The sequence below is a fragment of the Cetorhinus maximus genome, chromosome 20 (assembly GCF_964194155.1).
Source record: "Cetorhinus maximus chromosome 20, sCetMax3.hap1.1, whole genome shotgun sequence".
Taxonomy (NCBI): domain Eukaryota; kingdom Metazoa; phylum Chordata; class Chondrichthyes; order Lamniformes; family Cetorhinidae; genus Cetorhinus; species Cetorhinus maximus.
The window spans coordinates 22,379,021-22,392,383 of NC_135898.1; the positions used below are offsets into that span (position 1 = coordinate 22,379,021).

General features: G+C 48.1%; 1 protein-coding gene across 3 annotated transcripts in view; it reads left to right on the forward strand.

The window, feature by feature from the left end:
• The window catches only part of dock5 (dedicator of cytokinesis 5), a 106,354-nt gene continuing 92,991 nt past the window's right edge, over positions 1-13,363 (forward strand). For all 3 annotated transcript variants that reach the window (XM_078565739.1, XM_078565741.1, XM_078565740.1), the window contains exons 1-4: positions 1-82; positions 7,288-7,328; positions 9,266-9,321; positions 12,623-12,719. In XM_078565739.1, coding sequence (XP_078421865.1) covers positions 73-82; positions 7,288-7,328; positions 9,266-9,321; positions 12,623-12,719 — 204 coding nt within the window. In that variant the 5' untranslated portion in view covers positions 1-72. The remainder of the gene's footprint in view (positions 83-7,287; positions 7,329-9,265; positions 9,322-12,622; positions 12,720-13,363) is intronic.

Below are 13,363 nucleotides of genomic sequence, written 5' to 3' on the forward strand. Positions count from 1 at the left end.
ATCTACAACTACAATGCCTCTCAGGAGCCCGAGCTATCCCTCCAGGTGGGAGACACCGTGCACATTCTGGAAATGCATGAAGGTTTGCTTCACATCTTTCTCCTTCCGCATCCCCCGCGTGTACTCTCGGGCCTGATGGGACTCTGAGTATTTTTGGCCTTGGGGCGGTATTGTCCTCGCTCGCTATTGGCTGACTGCCCCACCACCCCGACCTTCCCGTTGCAACCCAACATCGCCCCAGCCCAACAAGGGGACCAGATACGCGTGTCAGTTGAGGCAGGGAGGATTCGGAACAACAAGCAAGGACCTTGTGCATTTATTTAGCACCTTTCCAGTGCCATAAAATGTTCTGTGGTCCTTTGCTGGATCGTGAGTAGGGGAAGAGATTTGACAACGAGACGAAGAAGGAGGCATTAGGATAAGCAACCCAATGCTTGCTCAATGAGTTGGGTTTTAGGGAGCGTCTTAAGAGAGGAAAGCAAGGTAGAGAGATGAAGAGGTGGAGGGTAGGGATTCCAGAGCTTAGGGCTGAGGCAACTGAAGACACGATCGCTAATAATGGAGCGCTAAAATCAGCAGTGCCCAAGAGGCCAGAATTAGGGGAAGTGCAGAGATCTCAGAGGGATTGTGGGGCTGGAGGAAATTATGGAGATAGGGAGGGGTGAGGTTATGGGGGGATTTGAAGATTGAGGAATTTTTATTTTGAGTCAGTGAGCACGAGAGTGGAGGGTGAACAGAATATGACGTGAGTTAGGGCACATGTAGCAGGACAGAGAGCCGCCCCAGGCTCATTTGTGTTTTTAGTCCTTAATTTTGAATTCTTTTTTTTCAGCTTTTCATTTCCATACCGACTGGGAAAAACAAATTTGCTGTAATAGTGTGAAGGGCAAGTTCATGGAATATATACAAGGTTGTTTTCTAGATCCGTATATTGAGGAACCAACCAGGGAACAGACTGTTTCAGATCAAGTTTTGTGCAATGAAAAAGGGTTAATCAATAACCTTGCAGTAAATGAGCCTCTAGGGAAGAGTGATCATAACATGATGGAATTTTATATTGAGTTTGAGAGCATTTTAATTAAGTCCAAAACATAAATCTGAATAAAGCAAGCTGTGTAGGAATGGGGGCCAAGTTAAGATAAAGTAGATTAAGAAACTAGATTAAAAGATATGATGGTAAATAGACAATAGCAAAGAATTAATTCATATTCTGTACTAATTATGCATTCCCTCAAAGAACAATAAACCCACAGGAAAAGTGGCCCAACCGTGGCTAACCAGGGAAATTAAAAATAGTATTAGATTAAAGGAAGATGCTTATAATATTGTTAAAAAGGTTAGTAAGCCTGAAGATTGGGAGGAATTTTGAATTTAGAAAAGGATTGCCAATTGATTGATAAATAAAGAGAAAATAGGATGACAGTAAAACTAGAAAGAGACCTGAAAATAGAATGTATAGGTTCTGTAAGTTTGTAAAAGGGAAGGGATTAGCAGGAGTAAACATGGGTTTCTAGATGTAGACGCTGGAAAAATTGTAACGGGGAATAGGAAATGGCAGAAACATTCAACAAATACTTCTTATCTGTCTTCACAACAGAAGACACAAAAAAATTCCGGAAGTAGTGAAGAACTAAAGGTCTAATGAAAAGATGGCACATGTAGAAATGAGTAAATTAATAAAGAAATAGTGCTGTAGAATTAAATGGGACTAAAACTCGACAAGAGTCCTGGGCCTGATGGCCTACATCCTAGGGTTTTAAAATTGATGCTACGGGGATAGTGGATGCATTGGTTTTGATCTTCCAGTACTCCCTAAGCTCTAGAACATCCCCATGGATTAGAAGGCAGAAAACATAACTCTGATATTCAAGAAGGGAACGAGAGAGAAAACAGAGAACAATAGGACAGTTAGCCTGACATCAGTCGTAGTGAAGTGTCAGAATCTATTATTAGGGGGCATGACAACAAGGCACTTAGAATTTCATAATATGGTACAAAAGGGCAAATGTGGATTTATAAAAGGGAAATCATGTTTGACAAGTCTGTTAAGAGTTTTTGTGGCTGCAACTAATAGGGTGGATAAGGGGGAACCAGTAGATGTAGTGTATTTGGATTTTCAAAAAGCGTTTGATAAGGTAGCACGCACATTTAGGGCTCATGGGATTAGGATGAAAAATAGAAAAGCCAGCATATGTTTTTAAATAGTGAGAGATTGGGGAATGTTGGTATTCAGAGGGACCTGGGTGTCCTTGCACACAAGTGACAGAAATTGCTGAAAAAAGATATTTTGTCGAAGCTTTTCATCTTGTACTCAGCAGGACAATTGCTAGAATACCAATATAAGGGGAGGCAGCAACTTTATACTATATAAGAAGAGAGTGCTGGTTGATTGGCAAGTGGACTCTGATAGGTAGAGGAGCTGCCATGGAGAATGCACCAGTTGATGGTGACTGACAGTTAACTGCCAAGCATTGTTTGAAATTTAAACCAGGCAGCTTGATTCTGATTGGTCAAGGCATTGACCTGAGGACTAAACCAGCGAATGGCTGTCACTTATTTTGTTTAGCTGAAACAGGTGCAACGTGTGTACATGTTCTTTCTGCCTGCAGAGAACAGGGCCCCGTGTATTAATATATGAAGCTTCCAGTACCCACAAGTGTACCACACTGCGAGCCCACTTGACAATCTTACACTGGCTGTCAGTGTAACTTATGACACACTGAGGATTATTTAATAAATGGTGTCCAATTACAGAATCACATCTAATGCTGGACACTGTGTTTTGAGTTTTGCAAGCACGGGCTGGTTGGGTACAGTCTGTACCCTGCCCATTGTGAACAGTGGCTGGGACATGTTGTTTGATACAATCCGCCAGTCTTTGGGATGTACGCCCTATGCCTAGCATCACACTGACACTTTAAGGGAATTAAGGGATATGGGAATCGTGCGGGAAGGTGGAGCTGAGGGAGATCAGCCATGTACGTATTGAATTGTAAAGCGGCCTCGAGGGACCTACTGTCCTGCTCCAGCTCTTATTTCGTACGACGGACATTACTTAGAGGATATTAACACTAAAGATGGCACCAGGAATCGTAACAAATGAACTGTTGGTGTGAGAATAGCATTGGGCATGTCAGAATGGAAGCCAGCACTCAGAGGGTTAAACAATTCTCTTCCTCCTCAGCCTCCCCCAGTGTTGTCACACCGAGGCCGATCTGAGTGCCGCCTGCCCCACACATGTCAGGCATTCGGTCGAACAGGTTTTTCTCTCTGGGATCAAGGCTCTCAAAGCAGCAGAGAAAGGCCTGAAGTGCAGGCCTGTTAATAAGTGGGAGGGCAAAGAGAGAGAGAGAGACACACACACACACACACACACACACAAATACAAACTCTCGCGCACTCTCACATTCACACACACACACTGACAAACACACACTCTCACACGCTCACACTTATATACACACACACACACTGACACACACACACACTCACTGACACACACACACTCACTGACACACACTCACTGACACACACACATGCACAGTCACACAAATACAGTCACACACTCACATACACTCACATACACACACACTCAGACACACTGACACACACACACACAATGACACACCCACTCATACATACACACACATAGACACGCACACACGCACACTGACACACACACACACACATACACATGCACACTGACACACACTCTCAAACTCACACACACACACGCACACACACACATGCACACTGACACACACACACTCATGCTGACGCACACACCCACACGCGCACACACACTCAAGCACACACACACACAATCTCACATACATATTCTCTCTCACACTCACACATGCACACATACTCACACAAACATTGACTCACACACACACTGACACACATACTCACTCAAACTCACGCACACACACACACACACATGCACACACACACATATACACATTCACGCATGCACACACACACACACACTCAAACTCATGCGCACACACACATGCACTGACACACACACATATACACACTCACTCATGCGCGCACACACACATGCACACTCTCACACACAATGACACACATACTCACTCTCACACACTGACACACACACACACTGACACACACACACACTGACACACACACACACTGACACACACACACACTGACACACACACACACTGACACACACACACACTGACACACACACACACTGACACTCACACTGACACTCACACTGACACTCACACGCGCACACATAGCTTTTTGAATGAAGAATTCCTTCTTTTAAGTGAAACACTGACGGTGCCTCAACAGATAAAGTCACTTTATCCCGACTTGGCATGGGTTAGGCTGAGATTAATGAATTGCTGCTTTGCCCTAGTGCTAACCTATGACAGTGCTATCCTATTAATGATCAACTTTGGAATAGCTCCTCCTGCTGCCATCCTCAGGGGGGGAGGGGTGGGCGGGGGTAGATTTTGGCCTTTCCCCTCAGCTGGGGTACCTCCCTCCACATGGGAATGATCATTGTTAAGGGGCCCTTGGCGCATGAGGTAATAGTGACAGCTGTGTTTCTGTTAATCCGTCTGCCGTTTGCTGCTTTAATGTGTGGCCAGAGTTGAAGCTTGACATTTAACCTTTTGGGTGCTGAATGCCCCCACCCAGCCGTGTTGCGTTTTTTAAAAATGTCACTCAGAAAACGTTCCCCTCCCCTGAAGGGCAGTTCTGCAGGTACCAGTAAGACCCAGTAGGAGGCCATTTGGCCCATCGAGTCCCCTCCAGCTCTCTATAGGCCAAGAAGAAGAATTCTCCCTTGTGTCCTGGCCAATATTTACTCCTTAACCATCACTAAAAGTGGCCGTGGTCATATTACTGTTTGCGGGAGCTTGCTGTGCACAAATTGGCATCTTTTTCTACAACAGTGACTGCGCTTCCAAAGTACTTCCTTGGCTGTATAGCGCTTTGGGAAGTCCCGGGATGGGTGACGGGTGGGGGGGTGTGGTGGTCATAAAAGGCACTATAGAGATGCAATCCTTTCCTGGCTAGCCGCCAGGGTTTGGATTTAACCCCTGGCAGGCCCGAGGGCGTGGCGGGCGATTGAACCTCGGGGCTAGCTGTTCTCAATGGCCTAACGCCATACGCCCAAGGAGAAAATACTGGAGCTTAGATATGTGACATAGGAATGGGAGTCCATTCAGCCCCTCAAGCCTGTTCCGTCATCCACTAACATCGGGGTCGATCAGTACCTTAACCCTATTGGTTTAGCTCCAGAGCCCTCTAAAGCTTGCCCGACAAAAGCCATCTCCGCGCAGCATGAAATAATAGACTTAGAGCCCACGGCGATGTTTAGCTTTTGAGTTTAAGCCCTTACAGACAACAGAATCCTGTCTGGATCCATTTGGACATCCCAGTCTGATTATTGGTTTGGGATTCCTGCCAGCCCTGTCTTGAGCAATAGCCCAGAAGTAGATCAACGCTTCCCCAGGCCCCACCCACAGGCTTAAGGTTCATTACTCAGTGCAGTTAAAGAGTGGGAGTGTGCGCACAGAGGTTACCAGGCAGATTCAGCAAAACCGCTAGAGGCAGCCGGAGATGTCTGTGGCAAACCCGCTGCAGGTGCAGCCCAGTCATGCCAGCCCGACAGCGGGCAGGCAGAGTGGGTGCAGCACAGCAGGAGGCCACGAGGCTCATTGGGCCTGTGCCCTGGGCTGTCACAGCCTCGATCACCAATGGCAGAAGGAAGTGGGGGGGTCGGGAGGGGGGGATGAAAATCATTTGGCGAGGGATTGTAGAAACCCGGTCAAGTCCTTCCGGAAGCCTTTCAAATACCTAAGTCGTGAAAGGGTGGTTAGAGGAAGAGTGTGGCCGATTACGGGCCCAGAAGGCGATGGCCCACAAGGTGCAGGGTTACTGTAGCATTGTGGTTATGTGATTGGGCTACTAATCCAGAGGCCCGGCCTAACAACCAGGCATGAGTTTAAATCTCACCACTGCAGTGAGGGGAACGTAAATTCAATTAATTAATATAAACCTCACCTTATCAACGGTGGCCATGAAACCACTGGTTCGTCATTAAAAACCCATCTGGTTCACTAAATGCCTTTTAGGGGAGGGAAATCTGCCGTCTTTACCCAGTCTGGCCTACATGTGACTCCAGCCCCTGAGCGATGTGGTTGGCTCTTAACTGCCCCCTGAAATGGCCTAGCAAGCCACCCAGTTGCATCAAACTGTTGTGAAAAAACTGGGGGGGTGTACATATACCACACAGACTGCAGCGGTTCAAGAACACGGCTCACAACCACCCTCTCCAGGGCAATTAGGGATGGGCAACAAATGCTGGCTTTGCCATGGATGAGTGCATGTTAAAAACTTTGAGAGACAATACTCGAGGCAAACAAATTCAATGCAAGTCCTGTTGAGCTAATCTGATTGGGTTCCTTGACGGAGGGTCGATATGGGTGCTGCGGTTGATGTCATGTACATGGACTTTCAAAAGATGTTTGACAAAGTACCGCACGATAGATTGTTTAGCAAAATTAAAGCCCCTAGAATTATAGCAAGTGTCAATCGCAAACTGGCTGATGTAGAGAAAACAGAGAGTATTGGTGAATGGTTATTGTTCAGGTTGTAGGGAAGCATACAGTAGTGTTCCCCAGGGGTCAGTGTTGGGACCAATGCTCTTTTTGATATATTATTGACCTGAACTTAGGTGTACAGTTTCCCTTTTAAGAGGGACAGACTGCCTTTAAGAGCAGAAGGCTGGCTGCACTACTTGCCCTCAGCCAATGCTGCTGGCACCACCATCACCCCCAACTGCTGAGCACAGGAGACACTTTGATGACCTGGTGAGGTCATTAAATTTCTATTGGCACCGCTTCAAGTCCTTGGCAGTCAGATGCCAAAAATTGACCTCCCTGGCTGCCTCCTTCCAATCCCTCTGAGCATGGTCTTTGAGGCTCGACTGGTTCCCATGCCAGACCATAGAATTGCAGCAGTGATATTTAGCAGCAGTAGCTGCAGCTGTCTCCCCCCCACCCCCCCGCTTCCATCCGCGTAATTCAGTGCCGTTTCCCTTCAAGAGGGACAGACTGCCTTTAAGAGCGGAAGGCTGGCTGCACCGCTTGCCATCAGCAAACGCTGCTGGGCCCCTCTGCTGGACACAGAGGCAGCCGGCAGCGCAGGAGACGCTCAGCCCGGTGCTGCGTGTGGCCTCCACACCCCGAAAATGGTGCGATGGAAGATGTGTACATGTGAACATTAATCTGTTTTTCTGCACAGGTTGGTATCGAGGGTATAGTCTTCGGAACAAATCGAAGAAGGTACTGTGCCTTTTCTTTTCCCTGCCATTGCATTGTTACTGCAGTGCAACATATGCTTAAAAAGTCCAAGTTATAAGGCTGCTCGTCTCTCGTCTCTGTTATTACAGCATTTGTCGTGACATTCTCCAATTGCATTTTGACTGTCTGGAAAGTTTGTGGTCCCTTAGATTGGCTGTCAGCTTATTCACGGGGATTCAAATTCCTCGGAGGTCAGACGTTGAAAATTGCATCCTCCCCACTCCTGCCCCCCGACTTCCTCCCCCCCAGTCCCTCTGGGGGTGGTCATTTAGGGCCTCCTAGGCCCACCTGCCAAACCACAGAATTGCAGCAATAGCATTCAGCAGCAGGCACTCCTCCCCCCCCGCCACCCTACTCTAACCCCCAACATCCCTGTAATTCGGTGCAGTTTCCCTTTAAGAGGGACTGACTGCCTTTAAGAGCAGAAGTCCCCAGCATTCCTCCTGAATGTAGACCTTCTGTCTGTGCTAAATACAGCTTCAAATCTCAATTGTGCACCCTGTGGGGAATTGTAGAAATGGCAGGGGGTTGAATGGAGAGCTGGCACAAACACAATGGACCCAATGGCCTCCTTCATCACCTGTGTCATTCTGTGGTCCCTCCCACTTTCCCTCCGCATATTCGACTCAGGCGCTCGGCTTACCGCCCTCACACCAGGTACTGTTAGGGTGGCCCTCTGTGGGCATCTTTCAAGACCGTCAGGAGCCTTCTGTCCCTCCTTGTATCTCATGCCTGTCATGGGAGAGAAGGGGACAAGGTTTCGAATGCTCAGGGTCAGAAAGTGATGCAGGTTTGGGCAGCCTGCTTATCAGGGTTTGCCAGCACACAGCCGGAGGAGATGAGAGCAGAGTTAAACTGTTTTAAACCTGAAGAGAGTATTTATTCCTCCCTGAGTGTCTGTACTATGCCCCCACCTAACGCAGTCCACAGACACCAGAGTGACTGCTCTTGACATCAAGGCTGCACTTGACCGAATGTGGCATCAAGGAGCCCTGGCAAAACTGGAGTCAATGGGGGAAACTCTCCGCTGGTTGGAGTCATACCTAGCACAAAGGAAAATGGTTGTGGTTGTTGGAGGTCAGTCATCTCAGCTCCAGGGCATCACTGCAGGAGCTCCTCAGGGTAGTATCCTCGACCTAACCATCTTCAGCTGCTTCATCAATGACCTTCCTTCCATCATAAGGTCAGAAGTGGGATGTTCGTTGATGATTGCACAATGTTCAGCACCATTTGCGACTCCTCAGATACTGAAGCAGTCCATGTCCAAATGCAGCAAGACCTGGACAATGTCCAGGCTTGGGCTGACAAGTGGCAAGTAACATTCACGCCACACAAGTGTCAGGCAATGACCATCTCCAAGAAAAGATGGCCCTTGACATTAATTGCATTACATTTGCTGAATCCCCCACTATCAATATCCTGGGAGTTACCATTGACCAGAAATTGAACTGGGCCAGCAACATAGATCCTGGGGCCACAAGAGCAGGTCAGAGGCTGGGAATTATGTGGAGAGTAACTCGTCTCCTGACTTCCCAAAACCTGTCCACCATCTACAAGGCACAAGTCAGGAGTGTGATGGAATACTCTCCACTTGCCTGGATGAGTGCAGCTCCCACAACACTCAAGATGCTCAACACCATCCAGGGCAAAGCAGCCCGCTTGATTGGCACCCCATCCACCGCCTTAAACATTCACTCCCTCTACTTGCAGATGGCCATTGTCTACTCAAGTGAGCTCCTGTGGGGTGGGGTGGGGTGGGGAGGGATGCTGGGCGCTGGGAGAGGGTGGGGGTGGGGTAGGGTTGGAAGGGAACAGAAGTGCAGCTGATCTGAAGCAGTGCTTCACAGAAAAGGAGGGAGTTAATGTACCCTGTGTGGATTCGAAGTCAATTAATTGGTGCTTTTCTTGCCATCTCACAGGGCATCTTTCCTGCAACCTACATTCACTTAAAAGAGGCAAAAGTGGAAGGTGGAGGGTGAGTATAAGGGCCCTCTGGGGTAACAGCCATCCGCAATCTCTCTATCCTTCACAATTAGCTGCCATGGACTTAATGGGCTATATGGCCTCCTGTGCAGGAATTATTCCTTAACTAAATAATAATATTCAAACTTGCATGAATGCAGAATGCGTCACTCAAAGGATGAGCGGAGGAGCCATTCCATGTTTAGCTGTGCTTGCCCTTGGCATAGAGCAATCTGACCTCTCTGTCCTTGCTCTGCCACACTATTCCAACGAAACTCAATGCAAGCTCGAGGAATGGCACCTCATCTTCTGATTTGGCACTTTCTAGGCCCAACACTGAGTTCAACAATTCCAGACCATAAACTCGGCCGCCATTTTGTTTCCCTCTACTTGGCTGGTTTTGGTTTCTCTCTTGTTTCCCTTTAATCCATGATCCTGCCATTCACACCTCCTCTAGGCCCATCCCTTTGTTGTTTCTTTACCTGCCCCATTTGGCCTTGCACCCTGAACCTTTTTGCCTTGTGATCTCACCTGCCCTCCACCCTAGCACAGACTCTCCTTTTGTTTGCCCTCCCCTCGGTTCTGGAGCTAGAACATTTCAAGCTTTTCCCAGTCCTGATGGCTGACTGCAGACCTGAAACACTAACTCCGTTTCCCTCCGCGTGTGCTGCCAGCATTTTCTGTTTTTCTAATTTGGTTATGGGGGTGGATCTCGCCTTGTCACGAGACTATAAAACAAGTGACAGAGCGTTGGCTTCCTGCTCTACATCTTCACCATCGACATCGATGGGGGTAACCAGTGCCTGTTTTACACACAGCCACAGAACTGAGATCTTCCATATTCTCTGCACTTCCGCAGAAGGAGGCCATTTGGCCCATCATGCCTGCTCTCCAACAGAGATCCGTCCCGTCCAATCCCACGTTCCAGCTCTGAGTCTGTAGCCCTGTTGGTAACACCACCTCAAGTGCATATCCATGAGGGTTTCTGCCTCGACCACCCTTTCGGGCAGTGAGTTCCAGATCCCCCCATTACCCTCCGGGTGAAAAAAATAATCTCCTCAACTCCCCTCTAATCCTATTGCCAATTCCCTTACATCTCTACCCACCCTGCCAACCCAGTTATAGAGCTCTTTGTAAAGGAGAACAGGCCTTTCCTACCCACTCTACATCAGCCCCTCAAAATTGTTTGCCCCTTTACAAATGCATCAACTCTCACCTCTCCAGAGGCTTTTTTTTCCTTTATTCTTCCATGTCACTGATAATGACAAGGCCAGAATTTATTGCCCTTGAACTGAGAGTATTGCGGAGAGCTGTTAAGAGTCAACCTCATTGCTGTGGATCTGGAGTCACATGTCGGCCAGATAAGGTTGGCAGATTTCCTTTCCTATAAGGGATTAGTGAACCAGAAGGGTGTTCACAACAATCAAAGGTCACCATTACTCAGACTAGCTTTCAACTCCAGGTTTATGAACTGAATTTAAATTCCACCAGCTGCCATGGTGGGAATTGAACCCATTTCCCCAGAGCATTAACCTGGGCCTCTGGATTACTAGCCCAGCGACAATACCACTACGCCACAGTCTCCCCTTGCATCCCATTTGCTGCTTTTACCCGCCCACCTGACCAGCCCATTACCATCTCCCCGCAGTCCACAGCTTTCAGCCTCACGGTTAACCTTCACAGCACCTGCAGACGCCTTTACCACGCTCGCCCACACTCGAGCCTAAATGGGCGACGGGCAACACGGGCAGCCACGCCCAGCCCCTGCGGGAGCCAGCTGGGAACAGCCACCAAAGCACACCCATCGGTCACGTAACCTTTTGCTTGCTGTGTCTGCAGAGCTTGTGTACCCACTCGTGACTGAACGCCTGCGATTCGAGACAGGTGGTGCAGCAACGATGGGAGCCTTGACAAGGCCGCATGCAGCTTTCGAAGAGAGTTTGGTGGGGGCAGCGACCGTCTCCCTGGTCGGTGTCCTCCATTTCAAAGCCAGAAGCGCCCTATAAAACTACGTCGCTCAGTATAGATGTCATCCAGGCTACATAAACATGTTATCATGGCTGGGAATTGCCCAGTGAAATGTGAAAGATTATTTTGCCCACTTTTCTGTGGTGCTATGTGACTCGCTGCTGAACTAGACAAGCCTAACTTCATTACTTTGCCAGCCTCTTTTGAACTGTGTAAAAATAAGGGGTCACCCATTTAAGACAGAGATGATGCAAAATGTTTTCTCTCAGAGGGTCATGAGTCTTTGGAACTCTCTTCCTCAGAGAAAGCAGAGTCTCTGAATATTTTTAAGGCAGAGCCCTTACAGTCTCAAACGGGAGAATTTCTAATAGAGAACAAGGAAATGGCGGAACAATTAAACAACGACTTTAGTTCTGTCTTCCAAGAGGAAGACACAAATAATTCCCCAGAAATAATAGGGAACCAGGGGCCTAGTGAGAAGGAAGAATTGAAGGAAATTCAATTCTTGATAAGCAAGGGGGTGAAAGGTTATCGGGGGCTGGGGTAGGCCGGAATGTGGGGCTGAGGTGACAATCAGATCAGCCATGATCTTATTGGATAGCAGAGCAGGCTCAAGGGGCCGAGTGGCCTACTCCTGCTCCTAATTCGGACATATATACTCTGGTGGACGTGGCGATTTTTAGTTTGTCTGAATCGAACCTTTCGAGCATGTCACAATTCTGGGGAGAGGAAATTGGGTCACGTTGGATTTATTCAGCTAAAGCGAGGCCAACTTTGGGAACTTCACCTTGTTACTTAGACTCGAGAAGCCATTATCATTTTGCTTGCCTTACGCTGCACCTTCTCGAGGGGTGTGACCCTCCTACGTTGTGTGATCGGTGCTGGAGACACCGTTACAATCAATGCTGCAAATTCTGCACCATCGTCCCATCCAGTGCTCCCTACTCGGCTCGTAATCCTTTACCGCGATGCTGGTTGAAAACATACAATATTTTGGCCTCAACTACTTTCTGTGGTAGTGAATTCCACAGGCTCACCACTCTCTCTGGGTGAAGAAATTTCTCCTTATCTCAGTCCTAAATGGTCTACCCCATATCCTCAGACTGTGACCCCTGGTTCTGGACTCCACCACCATCGGAACATCCTTCCTACATCTACCCTGTCTAGTCCTGTTAGAATTTTATAGGTTTCTATGAGATCCCCCCCTCATTCTTCTGAACTCCAGCCAATATAATCCTAATCGACTCAATCTCTCCTCGTACGTCAGTCCCGCCATCCCAGGAATCAGCCTGATCGTCATGGATTCGTTGGCAGCCACTAACCTGATTTTTTTTCTCTTCCAACAGGCAGGATGAGACGGTCATTCCCAACGAAGTCTCTCTGATCCAAGAGCTCAGCATGACCCTGAGAGAGTGGGCCAGCATCTGGCACAAGCTGTACCTGGTGAGTGCCGAACGACATGCCAATGTTTAGCAAAGTGGCGTGGGGGGGGCGGGGTGGGAGCTTAATGTGGCGAGCAGGGGGTGAACATCATTTTCCACATGGCCCCTAGTTCTGCTCTTCCCCACAAGAGGAAACATTCTCTCCATCCACTCGATCAAAACCTTTCAGAATTTTAAAGACCTCCATTAGGTCACCCTCTCAGTCGCCATTTTTCAAGAGAAAAGAGACCCAGCCTGTCAATCCTTTCCTGATATGTAACCCCACACACATTTCTGGGATCAAATTGTAAATCTCTGCAGCCTCTCCAGTGCCTCTATATCCTTTTTATAATATGGTGACCAGAGCTGCACACAGCGCTCTCAATGTGGTCTAATCAAGGTTCAGTACAGGTTTAGCGAAACTTCCCTACTTTTCAATTCTATCCCTCTTCCAACAAAGCCTAGCGCTTGGCTTGGTGGCTCAGTGGGTAGCACTCGTGCCTCTGAGTGTGAGGGTCATGGATTCAAGTACCACTGCAGAAACTTGAGTGCGTAATCCTGGCTGGCCCCCCTGCTGCAGTACTGAGGGAGTGCTGCACTGCCAGAGGTGCTTCATCTCAGCTGATGATGTGTCCACTAGTAAGAGATCCTGGCTATATTGATAGA